Here is a 14,703-nt window from a genome sequence, read left to right on the forward strand (position 1 = left end):
GGATTCGCGTTTATCGTCGAAGGAATGAGCGTTAAACTGAGGCCTGTACTCTGGAACGGGATCGATTTGGAGGTGGAGAGTCCGTCATTGTCTGGGGCGGTGTGTCACAGCATATGATGTGTTGTCATGCAGGCAATATCAACGCTGTGCGTTACAGGGAAGTCATCCTCCTTCCTTATCAAATCAAATCAAATCAAATGGTACACTTCCTGCAGGCTCATCCTGACATGACCCTCCAGCATGACAATGCCACCAGCCATACTGCTCGTTCTGTGCGTGATTTCCTGCAAGACAGGAATGTCAGTGTTCTGCCTTGGCCAGCGAAGAGCCCGGATCTCAATCCTATTGAGCACGTCTGGGACCTGTTGGATCGGAGGGTGAGGGCTAGGGCCATTCCCCCCAGAAATGTCCGGGAACTTGCAGGTGCCTTGGTCGGAAGAGTGGGATAATGTCTCACAGCAAGAACTGGCAAATCTGGTGCAGTCCATGAGGAGGAGATGCACTGCAGTGCTTACTGCAGCTGGTGGCCACACCAGATGCTGACTGTTACTTTTGAATTTGACCCCCCTTTTGTTCAGGGACACATTATTCAATTTCTGTTTATGTCTCAGTTGTTGAATCTTGTTATGTTCATACAAATATTTACACATGTTAAGTTTGGTGAAAATAAACACAGTTGACAGTGAGATGACGTTTCTTTTTTTGCTGAGTTTACAATGTGTTATTGTGTGTGTGTGTGTGTTTGTGTGTGTTTGTGTGCATAATCCATGTTCCAAGGTTTCTCCTGCTCCTCCTCTGATGGTGTGTCCCTCCAGCTCCCTCAAGGACCTGTAACAGATCACCACAAAAAGTGATTTATCCCTTCAGCTCCCTCAAGGACCTGTAACAGATCACAACACAAAGTGATTTATCCCTCCATTTCCTTCAAGGACCTGTAACAGATCACCACACAAAGTTATTTATCCCTCCATTTCATTCAAGGACCTGTAACGTATCACCACACAACTTATTTTTTTAGGTATACTTTAAATAGATGCAGTATACTTTGATATCAAAGCATTAGCTCAATAAGTATAATACAGGTGTAGCATCTTAATATGATCATCCTGTTGTTGCAGGACATTTCCTGCACAGTATGAAATACAAACTCGTAGTGTATTCAAGGTTTAAAAGAGGCTTCTAAAGTTTTGTATTTCCACTTCAGAATTTCAGACTTGATTTTCCCTAAATACAGATGTATCAAGCCCTACAAAAATGTCCATGCATTCTAATACACACAATAACTCACATATCCTTTTGCTGCAGGATTATTTTCATTCTGTGAGAAACTGGTCAAATTAAGATCCTACACCTGTATTAGTGTCAATGGCATATGGCTATTAGTCTTACCTGTGGCTTTGTGTGGCTTCACTTGAGAATAGACTGAATCTGCTACTGGTGGGGTTGCTGTTTATGTAGGAGGATAAACATCAGCATAATATAATAGTTATATCCAGAATAATATCAATAATAATATCCATTAACGAATAATATCCAGAATAATGTACAGAATAATAAACATTTATTCAATATGGGGTCAAAGAGGAGTGAGGTTCTGATAGGGGAATATGGAGGGAGGGATGTCTAGTCTTACCTCTCTTCTTCTTGGCTTTGACATTCTTTTGGAGGTCAACCTCAGCATAGATCGTGACCAGCTGCTGCTGACAATGGACATTTGCAGTCAACAAATGCAGAAATTAGCTTAATGTATATGCTGCCTCTTCATTCGAAACAGAAAAACATAATCAGGCTCAGAGAGAGGTAATATAGGTGTAGAGAAGGGGTGGGCAAATTATGTTTGAGAAAATAAAATAAAACGTTTGTCCACCTCTGGAGTAGAGAGAATACAAATACAATAGTGAAATGTAGAGATTCCAATAGGCCGGCCTGAATGTTTTGACAATATTTAGGAGATAATTTGCTATGGGAGTGCAAATCCAAATGTATGTTAACATCAACACTATAATCCATAGTTCATCACACTGATGATTGTCACGCCCTGGCCTATAGAACTCTAGCTAGTTTGGTCAGAGTGTGAATATATTCTAGGTTTTGTATTTCTATGTTTGGCTGGGTGTGGTTCCCAATCAGAGACAGCTGTCGCTCGTTGTCTCTGATTGGGGATCATACTTAGGCAGCCAGTTTTCCTGCCTGTGTTGTGGGATTTTGTTAGGTTCATGTTTAGGCTTGTGGGTTAGCCTTTGGACCGTCACGGTTAAGTTTGTTGTTTTGGTTACTGTTTTGTGTGTTTATTAGTTAATAAACATGTTCGCCGTTCACGCTGCACCTTGGTCCGTCCCGTTCCTTAACGTACGTGACAATGATAAAAAGGTAATGTGATCAGAAATGATTTCTCACCAGTTTCTTAGGACATACTTAGATATAGTTTCATACCCTTTCAATAGATTGTTGATTAAGTCTTACCGGGGGCTGTGTATGGCTTCACTAGAGAATAGACAGGTTCTGCCTCAGGTGGGGTTGCTGTTTCTATAGGGGGTGAGGATAAAACATCAGCATAATGTTACAGTTATACAGAATAATATACAGTTATACAATACACAGTTAAAGGTATGAGGTCATGATGATCCGTTACATAGAGAATACAGCTTTTAATATGGGTCAAAGAGGAGTGAGGTTCTGATAGGGGGAATATGGAGGGAGGGATGTCTAGTCTTACCTCTCTTCTTCTTGGCTTTGACCTTCTTTTGGAGGTCAACCTCAGCATAGGTCACATCAACAGGTCCAGCGGCTGCTGACAACGGACATTTCCAGTCAACAAATGAAGGAATTAGCTTATTGCAAATTAGACCTCTTCATCACAAACTCAAAAATTACGAATTAAGGTTTTAATGACTGCCAACCTGTATAATGGTTCTTACCAGTGGCTTTCCCTGTCTTCACCTCAGAGTAGACAGGATTTTCTTTTGGATAATCTCTCTTTACTGAGGAGGAAGAAGTACAGAGAACTTGTAAATATATTTATATATTATTATACGTGTGTGTGTGTCATATATAAAGTATATATATACACTACTGTTCAAAGGTTTGGGGTCAGTTAGAAATGTCCTTGTTTTCCATGAAAACATTCATGAAATGAGTTTGAATAGGAAATATAGCAAAATGCATAGGAAATGTAGTCATTGACAAGGTTAGAAATAATGATTTTTTTATATAAATAATAATTGTGTCCTTCAAACTTTGCTTTCGTCAAATAATCCTCAATTTGCAGCATTAACAGCCTTGCAGACCTTTGGTATTCTAGTTGTCATTTTGTTGAGGTAATCTGAAGAGATTTCACCCCATGCTTCCTGAAGCACCTCCCACAAGTTGGATTGGCTTGATCACCACTTCTTACGTACCATACGGTCAAGCTGCTCCCACAACAGCTCAATAGGGTTGAGATCCTGTGACTGTGCTGGCCACTCCATTATATACAGAATACCAGCTGACTGCTTAATAGTTTTTATATAGTTTGGAGCTGTGCTTTGGGTTATTCTCTGTTGTAGGAGGAAATTGGCTCCAATCAAGCGCCATCCACAGGGTATGGCATGGCGTTGCAAAATGGAGTGATAGCCTTCCTTCTTCAATATCCCTTTTACCCTGTACAAATCTCCCACTTTACCACCACCAAAGCACCCCCAGACCATCACATTGCCTCTACCATGCTTGACAGATGGCATCAAGCACTCCTCCAGCATCTTTTCATTTGGTCTGCGTCTCACAAATGTTCTTCTTTGTGATCCGAACACCTCAAACTTCGATTCCTCTGTCCAGTGTTCTTTTGCCCATCTTAATCTTTTATTTTTATTGGCCAGTCTGAGATATGGCTTTTTCTTTGCAACTCTGCCTAGAAGGTCAGCATCCCGGAATGGCCTCTTCACTGTTGACGTTGAGACTGGTGTTTTGCGGGTACTATTTAATGAAGCTGCCAGTTGAGGACCTGTGAGGTGTCTGTTTCTCAAACTAGACACTCTAATGTATTTGTCCTCTTGCTCAGTTGTGCACCGGGGCCTCCCACTCCTCTTTCTATTCTGGTTAGAGGCAGTTTGCGCTGTTCTGTGAAGGGAGTAGTACACAGCGTTGTACGAGATCTTCAGTTTCTTGGCAATTTCTCGCATGGAATAGCCTTCATTTCTCAGAACAAGAATAGACTGACGAGTTTCAGAAGAAAGTTATTTGTTTCTGGCCATTTTGAGTCTGTAATCAAACCCACAATTGCTGATGCTCCAGATACTCAACTAGTCTCAAGAAGGCCAGTTTTATTGCTTCTTTATTCAGCACAACAGTTTTCAGCTGTGCTAACATAATTGCAAAATGGTTTTCTAATGATCAATTAGCCTTTTAAAATGATAAACTTGGATTAGCAAACACAATGTGCCATTGGAACACAGGACTGATGGTTGCTGATAATGGGCCTCTGTACGCCTATGTAGATATTTCATAAAAAATCAGCCGTTTTCAACTACAATAGCCATTTACAACCTTAACAATGTCTACACTGTATTTATGATCAATTTGATGTTATTTTAATGGACAAATAATTTGCTTTTCTTTCGAAAACAAGGACATTTCTAAGTGACCCCAAACTTTTGAACGGTAGTGTGTGTGTGTGTGTATATATATGTACACATTGTAACTCATCTTAGATACACTGCTACAATTTTTTTCTCAATATATGTCACAGTTGAGAGTCACCTTTCTTTTTCTTGTCCAACTTGTTTAGTTGAATCTGGGCGTAAGTCACATGACTTGGTCCAGCAGCAGAAGCACCAGCAGCATCTGAGACATAATACACAAACACCTCCACTTAGTCAAACTCTACATGTCATATTAAATGAAGAGAAGCAGGCTACTACACATTCATACTGAAAACATTACATTACACTTCCATTATCATTGTTGTCTGAGTGATTGATCGTATGGTAGATGTTAGCGTCACCTGTTGGTCAAAGAAGAGAGAGGCAGGTTAGTTAGGTTGATTATCCCTTAACTTGACTAGGGACACATTGTACGGTAACATGTTGTAAACAAAGTGGATGTTGATGAGTCAGTGTATGAGGTTACAGAGAGAGGAGAGTGGTAGAGGTCTGGGCTGAGAGACTGACCATTCTGCAGATGTGTATACCCAGTATCAGGAGCCTGGCCCTGGGTAGATCCTTGGTCCTGTTGGGGGTCCTGGTTGGTGCTCTGGGGCTGAGGGGGCCTACAGGGAGAGAGATACTCTGCATAGAAAGCACAGAGAAGATGTTATACTGTACGTATCAATATAGTTGAGAGACAGTTGTACTCAACAGAATATTCTGATGAAACAGGAACCTGTAATGACAAACACATTGTGTTATGTACTGAACTTTCTTCAAAAACGTATATTTAGAAATGTCTCTCCTAAACATGTAATAGAATGTTTTGTATTAAATGAGAAACAGCCAAAGTGTCACCTTTGTTGTTTTGATTTCTCCACAGCAGGACCAGGAGAATGACCAGTAGAACACCAGCAACAACCAGACCCACAACCACTCCTACTAGGACTGATGTAGAGGATCCAGGAGCTACGACTGGAGAGAGAACAGCACAGACTCTGATAGAGGTTATATTGGTTTAGAGTATAGAGCATGAAAAGAAAGTAGGCTGGCCCATATTTTGACAATTTAGTTGAGAGATCATATTTTCTAGGGGAGTGCAAATCTAAAACTATATTAACATCAACACTTAATGACATGTTTTTTTACACAGATAATAAAAAGGTAACTAACTTGTGATCATAAATGTTTTCTCACCTCTCACTGTCACCCAGCTCTCTGGTGATTCTCCTTGACCAGATTTACATTTATAGAATCCTTCATCTGACTTGGATACTGTAGGGATGGTCATCTCTCCTTTGGTCTCATTCTTGATGAGTACTCCATCTTTGTAGAAATCAGCTTTGAAGTTTGAGCTGACTTTCCGGTATTTACAGCTCAGAGTCACAAAGTCTCCTTCAGTCACGGGATAGACAGGGCTCTCCAGGATCACATCACCATCTGTGTAACATAATATAGAAATAATACTGTAAATCTGGAGTCATCCCTCACAATACATCAACATCTTATGAGCTTGTATTTATGAGATGCAATCATTCAGTTCGAGATTTGAACATCCTATCATATATATGTAGAAATGTTAGTGAGTGTTGTACAATAGATGTACCATTTACTGTGATGTTGACAGCATTACTGTACTCTCCTGATCCAGACTCACACCAGAACACTCCACTGGACCAAGTGTATGTGTAGTTGATGGTACATGTGGACCCTGTTATTGATCCCCAGTTAGAGACACACCCTGACTCTACTCCTCTCTCTCTGTAGCTCATCAGTCTCCATCCAGTAGAGTTCCCCTTCTCCTCACAGCTCAATGAGAGAGACTTTGATGTAAAGTGTTGTGTTGTGTTGGGACTTATTCTGAGAGACACTGAAGGCTGCAGATCTGAAACAAAGAGAGACAGAGTCAAACCTATAGTTATATACACACATGAGGGTAACTTAAATATGATTCAATACAGTTTCAATGCAGTTAGTTACCTCCTGACCAGAGAAACTGAGGTTCACTGTAGAGTGTGTCATAGACTGGGTCTCCTCTCCCAGCTCTACACACATATCCTCCTGTGGGAGTAGGACCAGCAGGGATCAGAGTGTAGGAGTCTTCAGTAGTCCCATTGCCTGCTTCTGGAAGATGCTGAAAAGAGTAGGACTGCTCTGTTAAAGTGGGAACCGTCCTGTACCAGGAGAACCTCCAGCCTGTAGACGTCTTGTCAACTTCACAGCTCAGAGACACTGAGTCTCCAGGGTTCAGCCACTGAGGATAGATACTCAGAACAGCCTTGGGTTGATCTGTGATCAGACAGAGGACATGTTTGAGTTTTCTAACTTTCAGTCTTAGCAATGATTCTTGTTACCCATGGAGATGTTTACATGATTAGATAGACTCACCAGACACAGTCAGTTGTACAGCATCACTGGTCTTGGAGAACTTGCTTCCCTTTACACCCTTACAGGTATATGAACCACTGCTAGACACGTAGACAGGACTGATTCTGTACTCAGACTTTGTATTAGAGTAGACTGAATAACCATTCGTATACCACTCATACCGCCAGTCAGTGTCTCCTCCCTGTATGTCACATCTCATAATGACAGTCTCTCTAATGAATATCTGGGTCCAGTTGGGTTGGAGGGTCAGAACAGCAACAGGTCTCTCTGCATAGACACAACACAGACAACTAACTGAATAAACAGTTGCACAATTGTAAATGTCTTTATTTATCAAAAGGTCTACTCATGTTAGCTATAATTGTTACAATGAGCAGACCAAATATTACTGGTGTAGAGTCTGGTCTGTGTCTGTACCAGTAAAACTCCCATCCATAAGACTCTACTGTACAGGTCAGTGTCACACTGTCTCCTGTGAATACGTTCGCTTGGTCTAAACTCAGTGTAGCCGTCGGACGACTATCTGTTGGAATCAAGAAATGTGTGTGATGCATCTGGAAAACATGGATCTGATCTGCTGCATGATATGTCCTCTTGATGGGTAAAGGTTCAAAACTCAGTGAGGCAGAATAGTCTACAGGCACACAAAAAATTTCTACATGATTGACTCAACAACAACAGTGTCTATATATCTGCATGACAACAGAGAGAACAGACAGGGACGGCCTGTTCAATAGGGCGATATGGGCGACGCACTGCCAAACGGGAAAAGGAAGGGATTTTTTTTCTAATCAATTATATCACGGCAACAGTAGTTATCAGTGTTGACGTCTGATCTGCCAGCCACTAAATGTCAAATCAGGCTAAAGTCGTGCTTCAAATGGCCCCGCCCGTTTTTGGGGCGATTTCAGTCAAGTTGAAAATCGCCCAGAAGTCTCTCATAGCCTGTCATGTAAAATCTATTTTTTTCAAATTTCAAAGCTTTCAATACATTCTCTATGGGTGTCTGTGGGCTTGCACTTACGCGCTTTCGTCATACGTGACGTAACCATGAACGTAACTAAGACAATAGCGGCTAGCAGCGTCTCTGTTGGGACCTGCAGTGTGGCGTTATTTTATGTTTTTAATTTGTAGACTTAGTTTACAAACATTCTGCCAACCATGGATTTCCAGTGGTTGGTTTTGGACTGATCTTGTTGATCGTGTACATACCCGCTACGAACGGACTAAATAATGAAAACGCTGCTGGCAGCGGAATCCCAATACAGCTGGGAGACTTGGCTGGATGACAGAGTCCCGGACAGAGAAGTGGAGCCGGCCGGCTTCACCCTGGTCAGAGCGGACCGCGATCCTGGTAAGAGAGCGACTCTGTACCCCGACATTGAACTGCTTTCTGTGTCATTGCGACCTTACTATCTGCCCCGTGAGTTCCCCCAATTGTTTGTTACCGTTGTGTACTGTTGATAATCACAAGTTTACTGGAGAACTGAGACCAAGTAGATACTTTGGACAGGGTGGATATGGTATAATAAAGGCAGTTTATTCAGAGGTAAAGATATCTGGAATCGCGTGCACGGACTCGTTCGTCAAACTCTTAGGGAGAAGAGAGCCCCGAAAACATTGTGTGCAGACATTTTATACAATAAATGATGTAGGTTAAATCTAGTAGTTCTGATCTTCTGATTGGTCCTGATGAGTTGGGCGAGGTCCCCTCCACTGTTGCATTGGCTCTGAGTCGGGTTCTCTGTCTTCAAATGTTCAGCCTAAAGAGAGGGGATTTTTGTGTGTGTGTGTGTGTGTGTGTTTAACAGTGATGATGTGTGTGTGTGTGTGTGTGTGTTATCAGTGATGATGTGTGTGTGTGTGTGTGTGTGTGTGTGTGTGTGTGTGTCCTCAGAGCAAGAACTCGTGAGTTGGAAGAACTGAGAGACCTATGGCGTGGGTGTTGTCCTTGGCCACCTGCTGACAAGGCTGACAAGATAGGACTCTTTTGTCCATTGTTATAGGATAGGAACAGCATTGATTGAAAACAAACGCCCAACACAAAATGGGTCATGCACAAGATTTTAGTCAGACCAAGCTATAACATTATATATTTACTACGACAGTACATTCAACCAAAAGCTAATATAACAAAGGCATCAGAGATTATTTATAATCTGTCACAGAAACTGGAATCCATCTCCCCAGATCAGTCAATAAATGCTTCTGGTATTGACTTATATGCTGCCCCTGTCTTCATGTTGTTGCTGGACATATCTTTTTTAAAATGTGTGTAGGTCACCTAAATCATCAGAAAAATTGCCCCTCCTGAGAATTTTTTCAGGAGCCGCCACTGAGAACAGAACAAAGTAATGTACCTTTAACAGTGAGAGTGACAGGATCACTTGTTAGTGAAGATGTGGGTCTAGACACTCTGTTCCCTTCACACCAGTACTGACCCTGGTCAGACACACCAGCTCTACTGATGATGAGGGTGTCTCCTGTTATAGTGTGTCTGACAGACTGGGATACTACATTATCATTCCTGTCTTTGAACCACTGATAGCTCCAGTCACTGTGAGACTCTGTTGAACACGTCAGAGTCACTTTCTCTCCAGTGTATGCAGGGTTTGGCTTTACAGTCAGTGTAGCTTTGGGCAGAGCTGAGGAAACAGACACAAAAAATCTGAATTCAAGCCTGGATTAATGGATTCGGCTATTTCAGCCACACCTGATGCTGACAGGTGTATAAAATCGAGCTAACAGCCATGCAATCCCCATAGACAAACAATGGCAGAAGAATTGCCTTACTGAGGAGCTCAGTGACTTTCAACGTGACACCGTCATAGAACGCCACCTTTCTAACAAGTCAGTTTGTCAAATGTCTGCCATGGTAGAGCTGCCGTGGTACTTCAACTGTAAGTGCTGTTATAGTGAAGTGGAATCGTCTAGGAGCAACAATGGCTCAGCTGCAAAGTGGAAGGCCACACAAGCTAACAAAACGGGACCGCCGAGTGCTGAAGCACGTAGCGCGTAAAAATAATCTGTCCTCGGGTTGAAACACTCACTACTGCGTTCCAAACTGCCTCTGGAAGCAACGTCAGCACAATAAATGTTAGTTGGGAGCTTCATGATATGGGGTTCCATGGCTTAGCAGCCGCACACAAGGCTAATATCACCATGCGCAATGCCAAGCGTCAGCTGGAGTGGTGTAACGCTTGCCGCCATTGGACTCTGGAGCAGTGGAAACGCGTTCTCTGGAGTGATGAACTCTTCACAATCTGGCAGTCCGACGGACGAATCTGGGTTTGGCTGATGCCAGGAGAACGCTACCTGCCCGAATGCATAGTTCCAACTGTAAAGTTTGGTGGAGGAGGAATAATGGTCTGGGGCTGTTTTTCATGGTTTGGGCTAGGCCCCTTAGTTCCAGTGAAGGGAAATCTTAACGCTACAGCATACAATGGCATTCTAGACAATTATGTGCTACCAACTTTGTGGCAACAGTTTGGGGAAGGCCCTTTCCTGTTTCAGCATGACAAAGCCCCTGTGCACAAATCGAGGTCCATACAGATATGGTTTGTCGAGATCGGTGTGTAAGATCTTGACTGGCCTGCACAGAGCCCTGACCTCAACCCCATCGAACACCTTTGGGAGGAATTGGAACGCAGACTGCGAGCCAGGCCTAATCGCCCAATATCAGTGCTCCACCTCACTAATGCTCGTGTGGCTCAATGGAAGCAAGTCCCCACAGCAATGTTCCAATATCTAGTGGAAAGCCTTCCCAGAAGAGTGGAGGCTTTATAGCAGCAAAGTGAGTACCGATGATATTGGAATGAGATGTTCAACATGTCCACATACTTCTGGTGATGCTCTGTACTTACAAAACGACCATGTCTACATGATTGACTCAATATAAATAGTGTCCATCTTCATGACAACAAAATTACTCACCATTCAGGGTGATAGTGACAGGATCACTGATGATTGATGATATGGATCTGGACCGGATCTCTCCCTGACACCAGTAGAGACCCTGGTCAGACTCAGCAACACTACTGATGGTGAGGGTGTCTCCTGTTATAGTGTGTCTGACAGACTGGGAAAATACATTATAATTCCTGTCTTTGTACCACATATATCTCCATCTACTATAAGACCGTGTTGAACACGTCAGAGTAACTGTCTCTCCAGGGAACACAGGGTTGGGGTTTACAGTCAGTGTAGCTTTGGGAAGAGCTGAGGAAACAGAGCACAAAACATCTTAATACATGGCTGGTAATTCAGCTGTTTCTGTAACGTTATAATTAAAGTCTATTTTACATATGGTATGTTGACTCCATTCAGTTAGAATTTACAGTGTACACAGTATATTTATATTAAGTGTGTATACGTTTATATTAACCCTCAGTGGCTCTGAATTTAGAAAGTCTAGATTGAAGACAAACAGTGAGCTCACCAGTGATGATGATGGGGAGAGCTGAGCTGAGATATGACTTCTGGGGCCGACCTCTCCTTGTCCCAAAACAATTGTACTGACCAGCCTGGTCAGGGAGAGAGATGTAGTTTTTTCTGGTCTGAATGGGAAGCTCTTGGTTGTCTCTGAACCAGCTGTACGTCCAGCCTGTGTAGTCTGATATGTCACACTGCAGAGTGACTGTCTCTCCAGTGTAGACGAGACCCTGAGGAGTGACTATCTTCACTGAGGACGTGGGCAGAGCTGTGGAAACAGTTATATGAAGACAAATGCAGTCAGAGCACCAATCTTTCCAAAGTATGATCTGACAACAGTAAGTAGTACGGTAACTATTATTTTAGACATTACACGATATATACAAAAGTATGTGGACACCCCTTCAAATGAGTATATTTGGCTATTTCAGCCAAACCCGTTGCTGACAGGTGTGTAAAATCGAGCACACAGCCATAAAATCTCCATAGACAAATATTGGCAGTGCCCCTGCACATTGACTCTGTACCGGTACCCCCCTGTATATAGCCTCCCTACTGTTATTTTTATTTTACTGCTGCTCTTTAATTATTTCTTATTTTTATTTTTTACTCATGTATTTTGTACTTAACACTTATTTTTCTTTAAAATCTATTGTTGGTTAAGGGCTTGTAAGTAAGCATTTCACTGTAAGGTCTACACCTGTTGTATTCAGCGCATGTGGCAAATAAAATGTGATTTGATTTGATGAGCTCATTGACTTTCGACATGGCACCGTCGTAAGATGCCACCTTTCTAACAAGTCAGTTCGTCAAATTTGATAGAGCTGCCCCGGTCAACTGTAAGTGCTGTTATTGTGAAGTGGAACTGTCTAGGAGCATCAACGGCTCAGCCGCAAAGTGGTAGGCCACACAAGCTCAGAAAATGTGACCGCCGAGTGCTGAAGCGTGTAGCGTGTAAAAATTATCTATCCTCGGTTGCAACACTCACTACCCAGTTCCAAACTTCCTCCGGAAGCAACGTCGGCACAATAACTGTTTGTCGGGAGCTTCATGAAATGGGTTTCCATGGCCGAGCAGCCGCACACAAGCCTAAAATCACCAAGCACAATGCCAAGCGTCGGCTGGAGTGGTGTAAAGCTTGCCGCCATTGGACTCTGGAGCAGTGGAAGCGCTTTCTCTGGAGTGATGAATCACGCTTCACCATCTGGGAGTCCTGCGGACAAATCTGGGTTTGGCGGATGCCAGGAGAAGCTACCTTCCCGAATACCAACTGTAAAGTTTAGTGGAGGAGGAATAATGGTCTGGGGCTGTTTTTCATGGTTCGGGCTAGGCCCCTTAGTTCCAGTGAAGGGAAATCTTAAATCTACAGCATAATGGCATTCTAGACGATTCTGTGCTTCCACCTTTGTGGCTACAGTTTGGGGAAGGCCCTTTCTTGTTTCAGCATGACAATGTCCCTGTGCACAAAGCGAGTACCGACTACATAATAATGCCCATGATTTTGGAATGAGATGTTCAACGTGTCCACATAATTTTGGTGATGTAGTGTACTTACACTCAGAGCATGTCTACATGATTGACTCAATATAAATAGTGTCCATCTGTATGACAACATAATAACTTACTATTCAGGGTGACTCTGACAGGATCACCGATGATTGATTTTATGGATCTGGACTGGATCTCTCCCTGACACCAGAACTGACCCTGGTCAGACTTAGCAACTCTTCTGATGGTGAGGGTGTCTCCTGTTATAGTGTGTCTGCCAGACTGGGATACTACATTATCATTCCTGTCTTTGTACCACTGATAGCTCCAGCTACTGTCAGACCCTACTGAACACGTCAGAGTAACTGTCTCTTCAGGGTACACAGGGTTTGGCTCTGCTGTCAGTGTAGCTTTGGGCAGAGCTGCAGAAACACACAACATACATTTTTTAAACAACTAAATAGAATCCTTAAAATGGTGCCAAATGAAGTGATTATAAGTATGGAGGCACTGATGTGAATGAGAGATTAGATGACTTACCTGTCACTGTCAGTGTGACTACATCACTCCACTCAGAATGGTGCTGCTCATCAATATGTGTACCCAGACAAATGTAGTCACCACTGTCAGAAATCTTAGCATCACTGATCTCATGTTTATTCTTCTTAGTGGAGGAGTCCGAATTACCATTCTTGTACCATGTGTATTTCCAGTCAGTGACTCCTCCCCCCTGTACGTCACATCTGAGAGTGACAGACTCTCCACTGAATATCTGGGAGCTGTTGGGGTGTATGGTCAGAACAGCCTTTGCCGCTCCAAAATCAAACCAGCATGATACAATTGACTTACATGTTATTTTGAGACACTAAAAACACAAAATATATCCAGCCAAAAGCAACTTTAAAAATCCAAAAATAAAGAAATAGAATGAAGTATTAAGAGATGATGAAGTGAACAAATATCTACCATCATCATCTTCAGAGTGTCCTGAGTTGATGAGTGTACTCAGCACTACAACAAAGAAAGTCACATTTCACCAATATTAGATTGGAATAAATAACAACATGCCATATTCATGTTACTGATTACCAAATCTTCCTGAGCTTTATTTTAAAGGAGCAATCTGTGATTTCTACATAGATTTTTGCACTTTTAAATGAATAATAGGCATTAATTCTAAAAGAGTATAACTTTTAATAACCTCATTAGCTTACCATTATGGAAAAAACACATGATTCCACATGTAGGAAATCACGTTTTGGAACACTTAACGTGATGATATTTCACATGAAGTTTCACATGTGGATCTTCACATGTGATGACATAACCTTTCACATGTGAAATCATGCAAAACCATGTGGTTTTGGAATACTTCACATGTGATGGAATTTCATATTAAGTTTCAGATGTGGATATTTTTCACATTACATTTCACAGGTGATGCACTGCAGACAAAAATTTGTCGTTAGGATATCCCCAGAATGTCACGCAGTCTCAATGTTTTCAACTTTCATATTTGGAACACTTTGACATAAATGATTACATTGGAAAGCAATTCCCCTACCGCCCCAACAGATCCACGGACGACACAATGGCCATTGAACTGCATGCTGCCCTCACCAACCTGGACAAGAGGAATGCATATGTGAGGATGCTGTTCATCGACTACAGCTCGGCCGTCAATACCAAAGTGCCCTCTAAATTTACCAGCAATCTCACAGCACTGGGACTAACTCCTCCCAATGCAACTGGGTCCTGGACTTCCTGATAGGCAGCC

The 14,703-nt window shown here is 42.4% G+C and overlaps 2 protein-coding genes and 1 long non-coding RNA gene across 6 annotated transcripts; all 3 read right to left on the reverse strand.

The window, feature by feature from the left end:
- Positions 1-787: 787 nt before the first annotated feature.
- On the reverse strand, positions 788-2,983 carry LOC123483848. Of its 4 annotated transcripts, none has more exons than XR_006658318.1 (4): positions 2,919-2,983; positions 2,717-2,791; positions 1,390-1,446; positions 788-828 (listed from the first exon to the last, which is right to left on the reverse strand). It is a non-coding gene; the product is annotated as an uncharacterized LOC123483848 (long non-coding RNA). The 4 variants fall into 4 exon arrangements; XR_006658316.1 differs by having other exon boundaries at positions 803-880; XR_006658319.1 differs by lacking the exons at positions 2,717-2,791; positions 2,919-2,983 and adding an exon at positions 1,634-1,685.
- A 2,804-nt stretch (positions 2,984-5,787) lies between these two features.
- Positions 5,788-7,206, reverse strand: LOC123483849. Its single transcript, XM_045213804.1, has 4 exons — positions 7,008-7,206; positions 6,600-6,908; positions 6,226-6,504; positions 5,788-6,059 (listed from the first exon to the last, which is right to left on the reverse strand). Exons 1-4 carry the CDS (start codon positions 7,204-7,206, stop codon positions 5,788-5,790), a joined length of 1,059 nt encoding a protein of 352 aa, XP_045069739.1.
- A 47-nt stretch (positions 7,207-7,253) lies between these two features.
- On the reverse strand, positions 7,254-13,901 carry LOC123483843 (neural cell adhesion molecule 1-like). Its single transcript, XM_045213799.1, has 8 exons — positions 13,893-13,901; positions 13,467-13,656; positions 13,064-13,348; positions 11,446-11,706; positions 10,941-11,225; positions 9,368-9,652; positions 7,397-7,530; positions 7,254-7,274 (listed from the first exon to the last, which is right to left on the reverse strand). Exons 1-8 carry the CDS (start codon positions 13,899-13,901, stop codon positions 7,254-7,256), a joined length of 1,470 nt encoding a protein of 489 aa, XP_045069734.1.
- Between the last annotated feature and the right edge of the window lie 802 nt (positions 13,902-14,703).

The sequence above is a fragment of the Coregonus clupeaformis genome, unplaced genomic scaffold (assembly GCF_020615455.1).
Source record: "Coregonus clupeaformis isolate EN_2021a unplaced genomic scaffold, ASM2061545v1 scaf0156, whole genome shotgun sequence".
Taxonomy (NCBI): domain Eukaryota; kingdom Metazoa; phylum Chordata; class Actinopteri; order Salmoniformes; family Salmonidae; genus Coregonus; species Coregonus clupeaformis.

Excerpts from the sequence above, each read along its gene's own strand:
- LOC123483843 (XM_045213799.1), bottom strand. Across the intron at positions 13,349-13,466 it reads AGTCACACTGACAGTGACAG|CTCTGCCCAAAGCTACACTG; the intron begins GTAAGTCATCTA and ends GTGTTTCTGCAG. Across the intron at positions 9,653-10,940 it reads TGTCACTATCACCCTGAATG|CTCTGCCCAAAGCTACACTG; the intron begins GTGAGTAATTTT and ends CTGTTTCCTCAG.
- LOC123483849 (XM_045213804.1), bottom strand. The coding sequence starts at position 7,206 with ATGAGATGTGACATACAGGGAGGAGACACTGACTGGCGGTATGAGTGG. Across the intron at positions 6,909-7,007 it reads TGTACAACTGACTGTGTCTG|ATCAACCCAAGGCTGTTCTG; the intron begins GTGAGTCTATCT and ends GTCTGATCACAG. Across the intron at positions 6,505-6,599 it reads TCAGTTTCTCTGGTCAGGAG|ATCTGCAGCCTTCAGTGTCT; the intron begins GTAACTAACTGC and ends TCTTTGTTTCAG.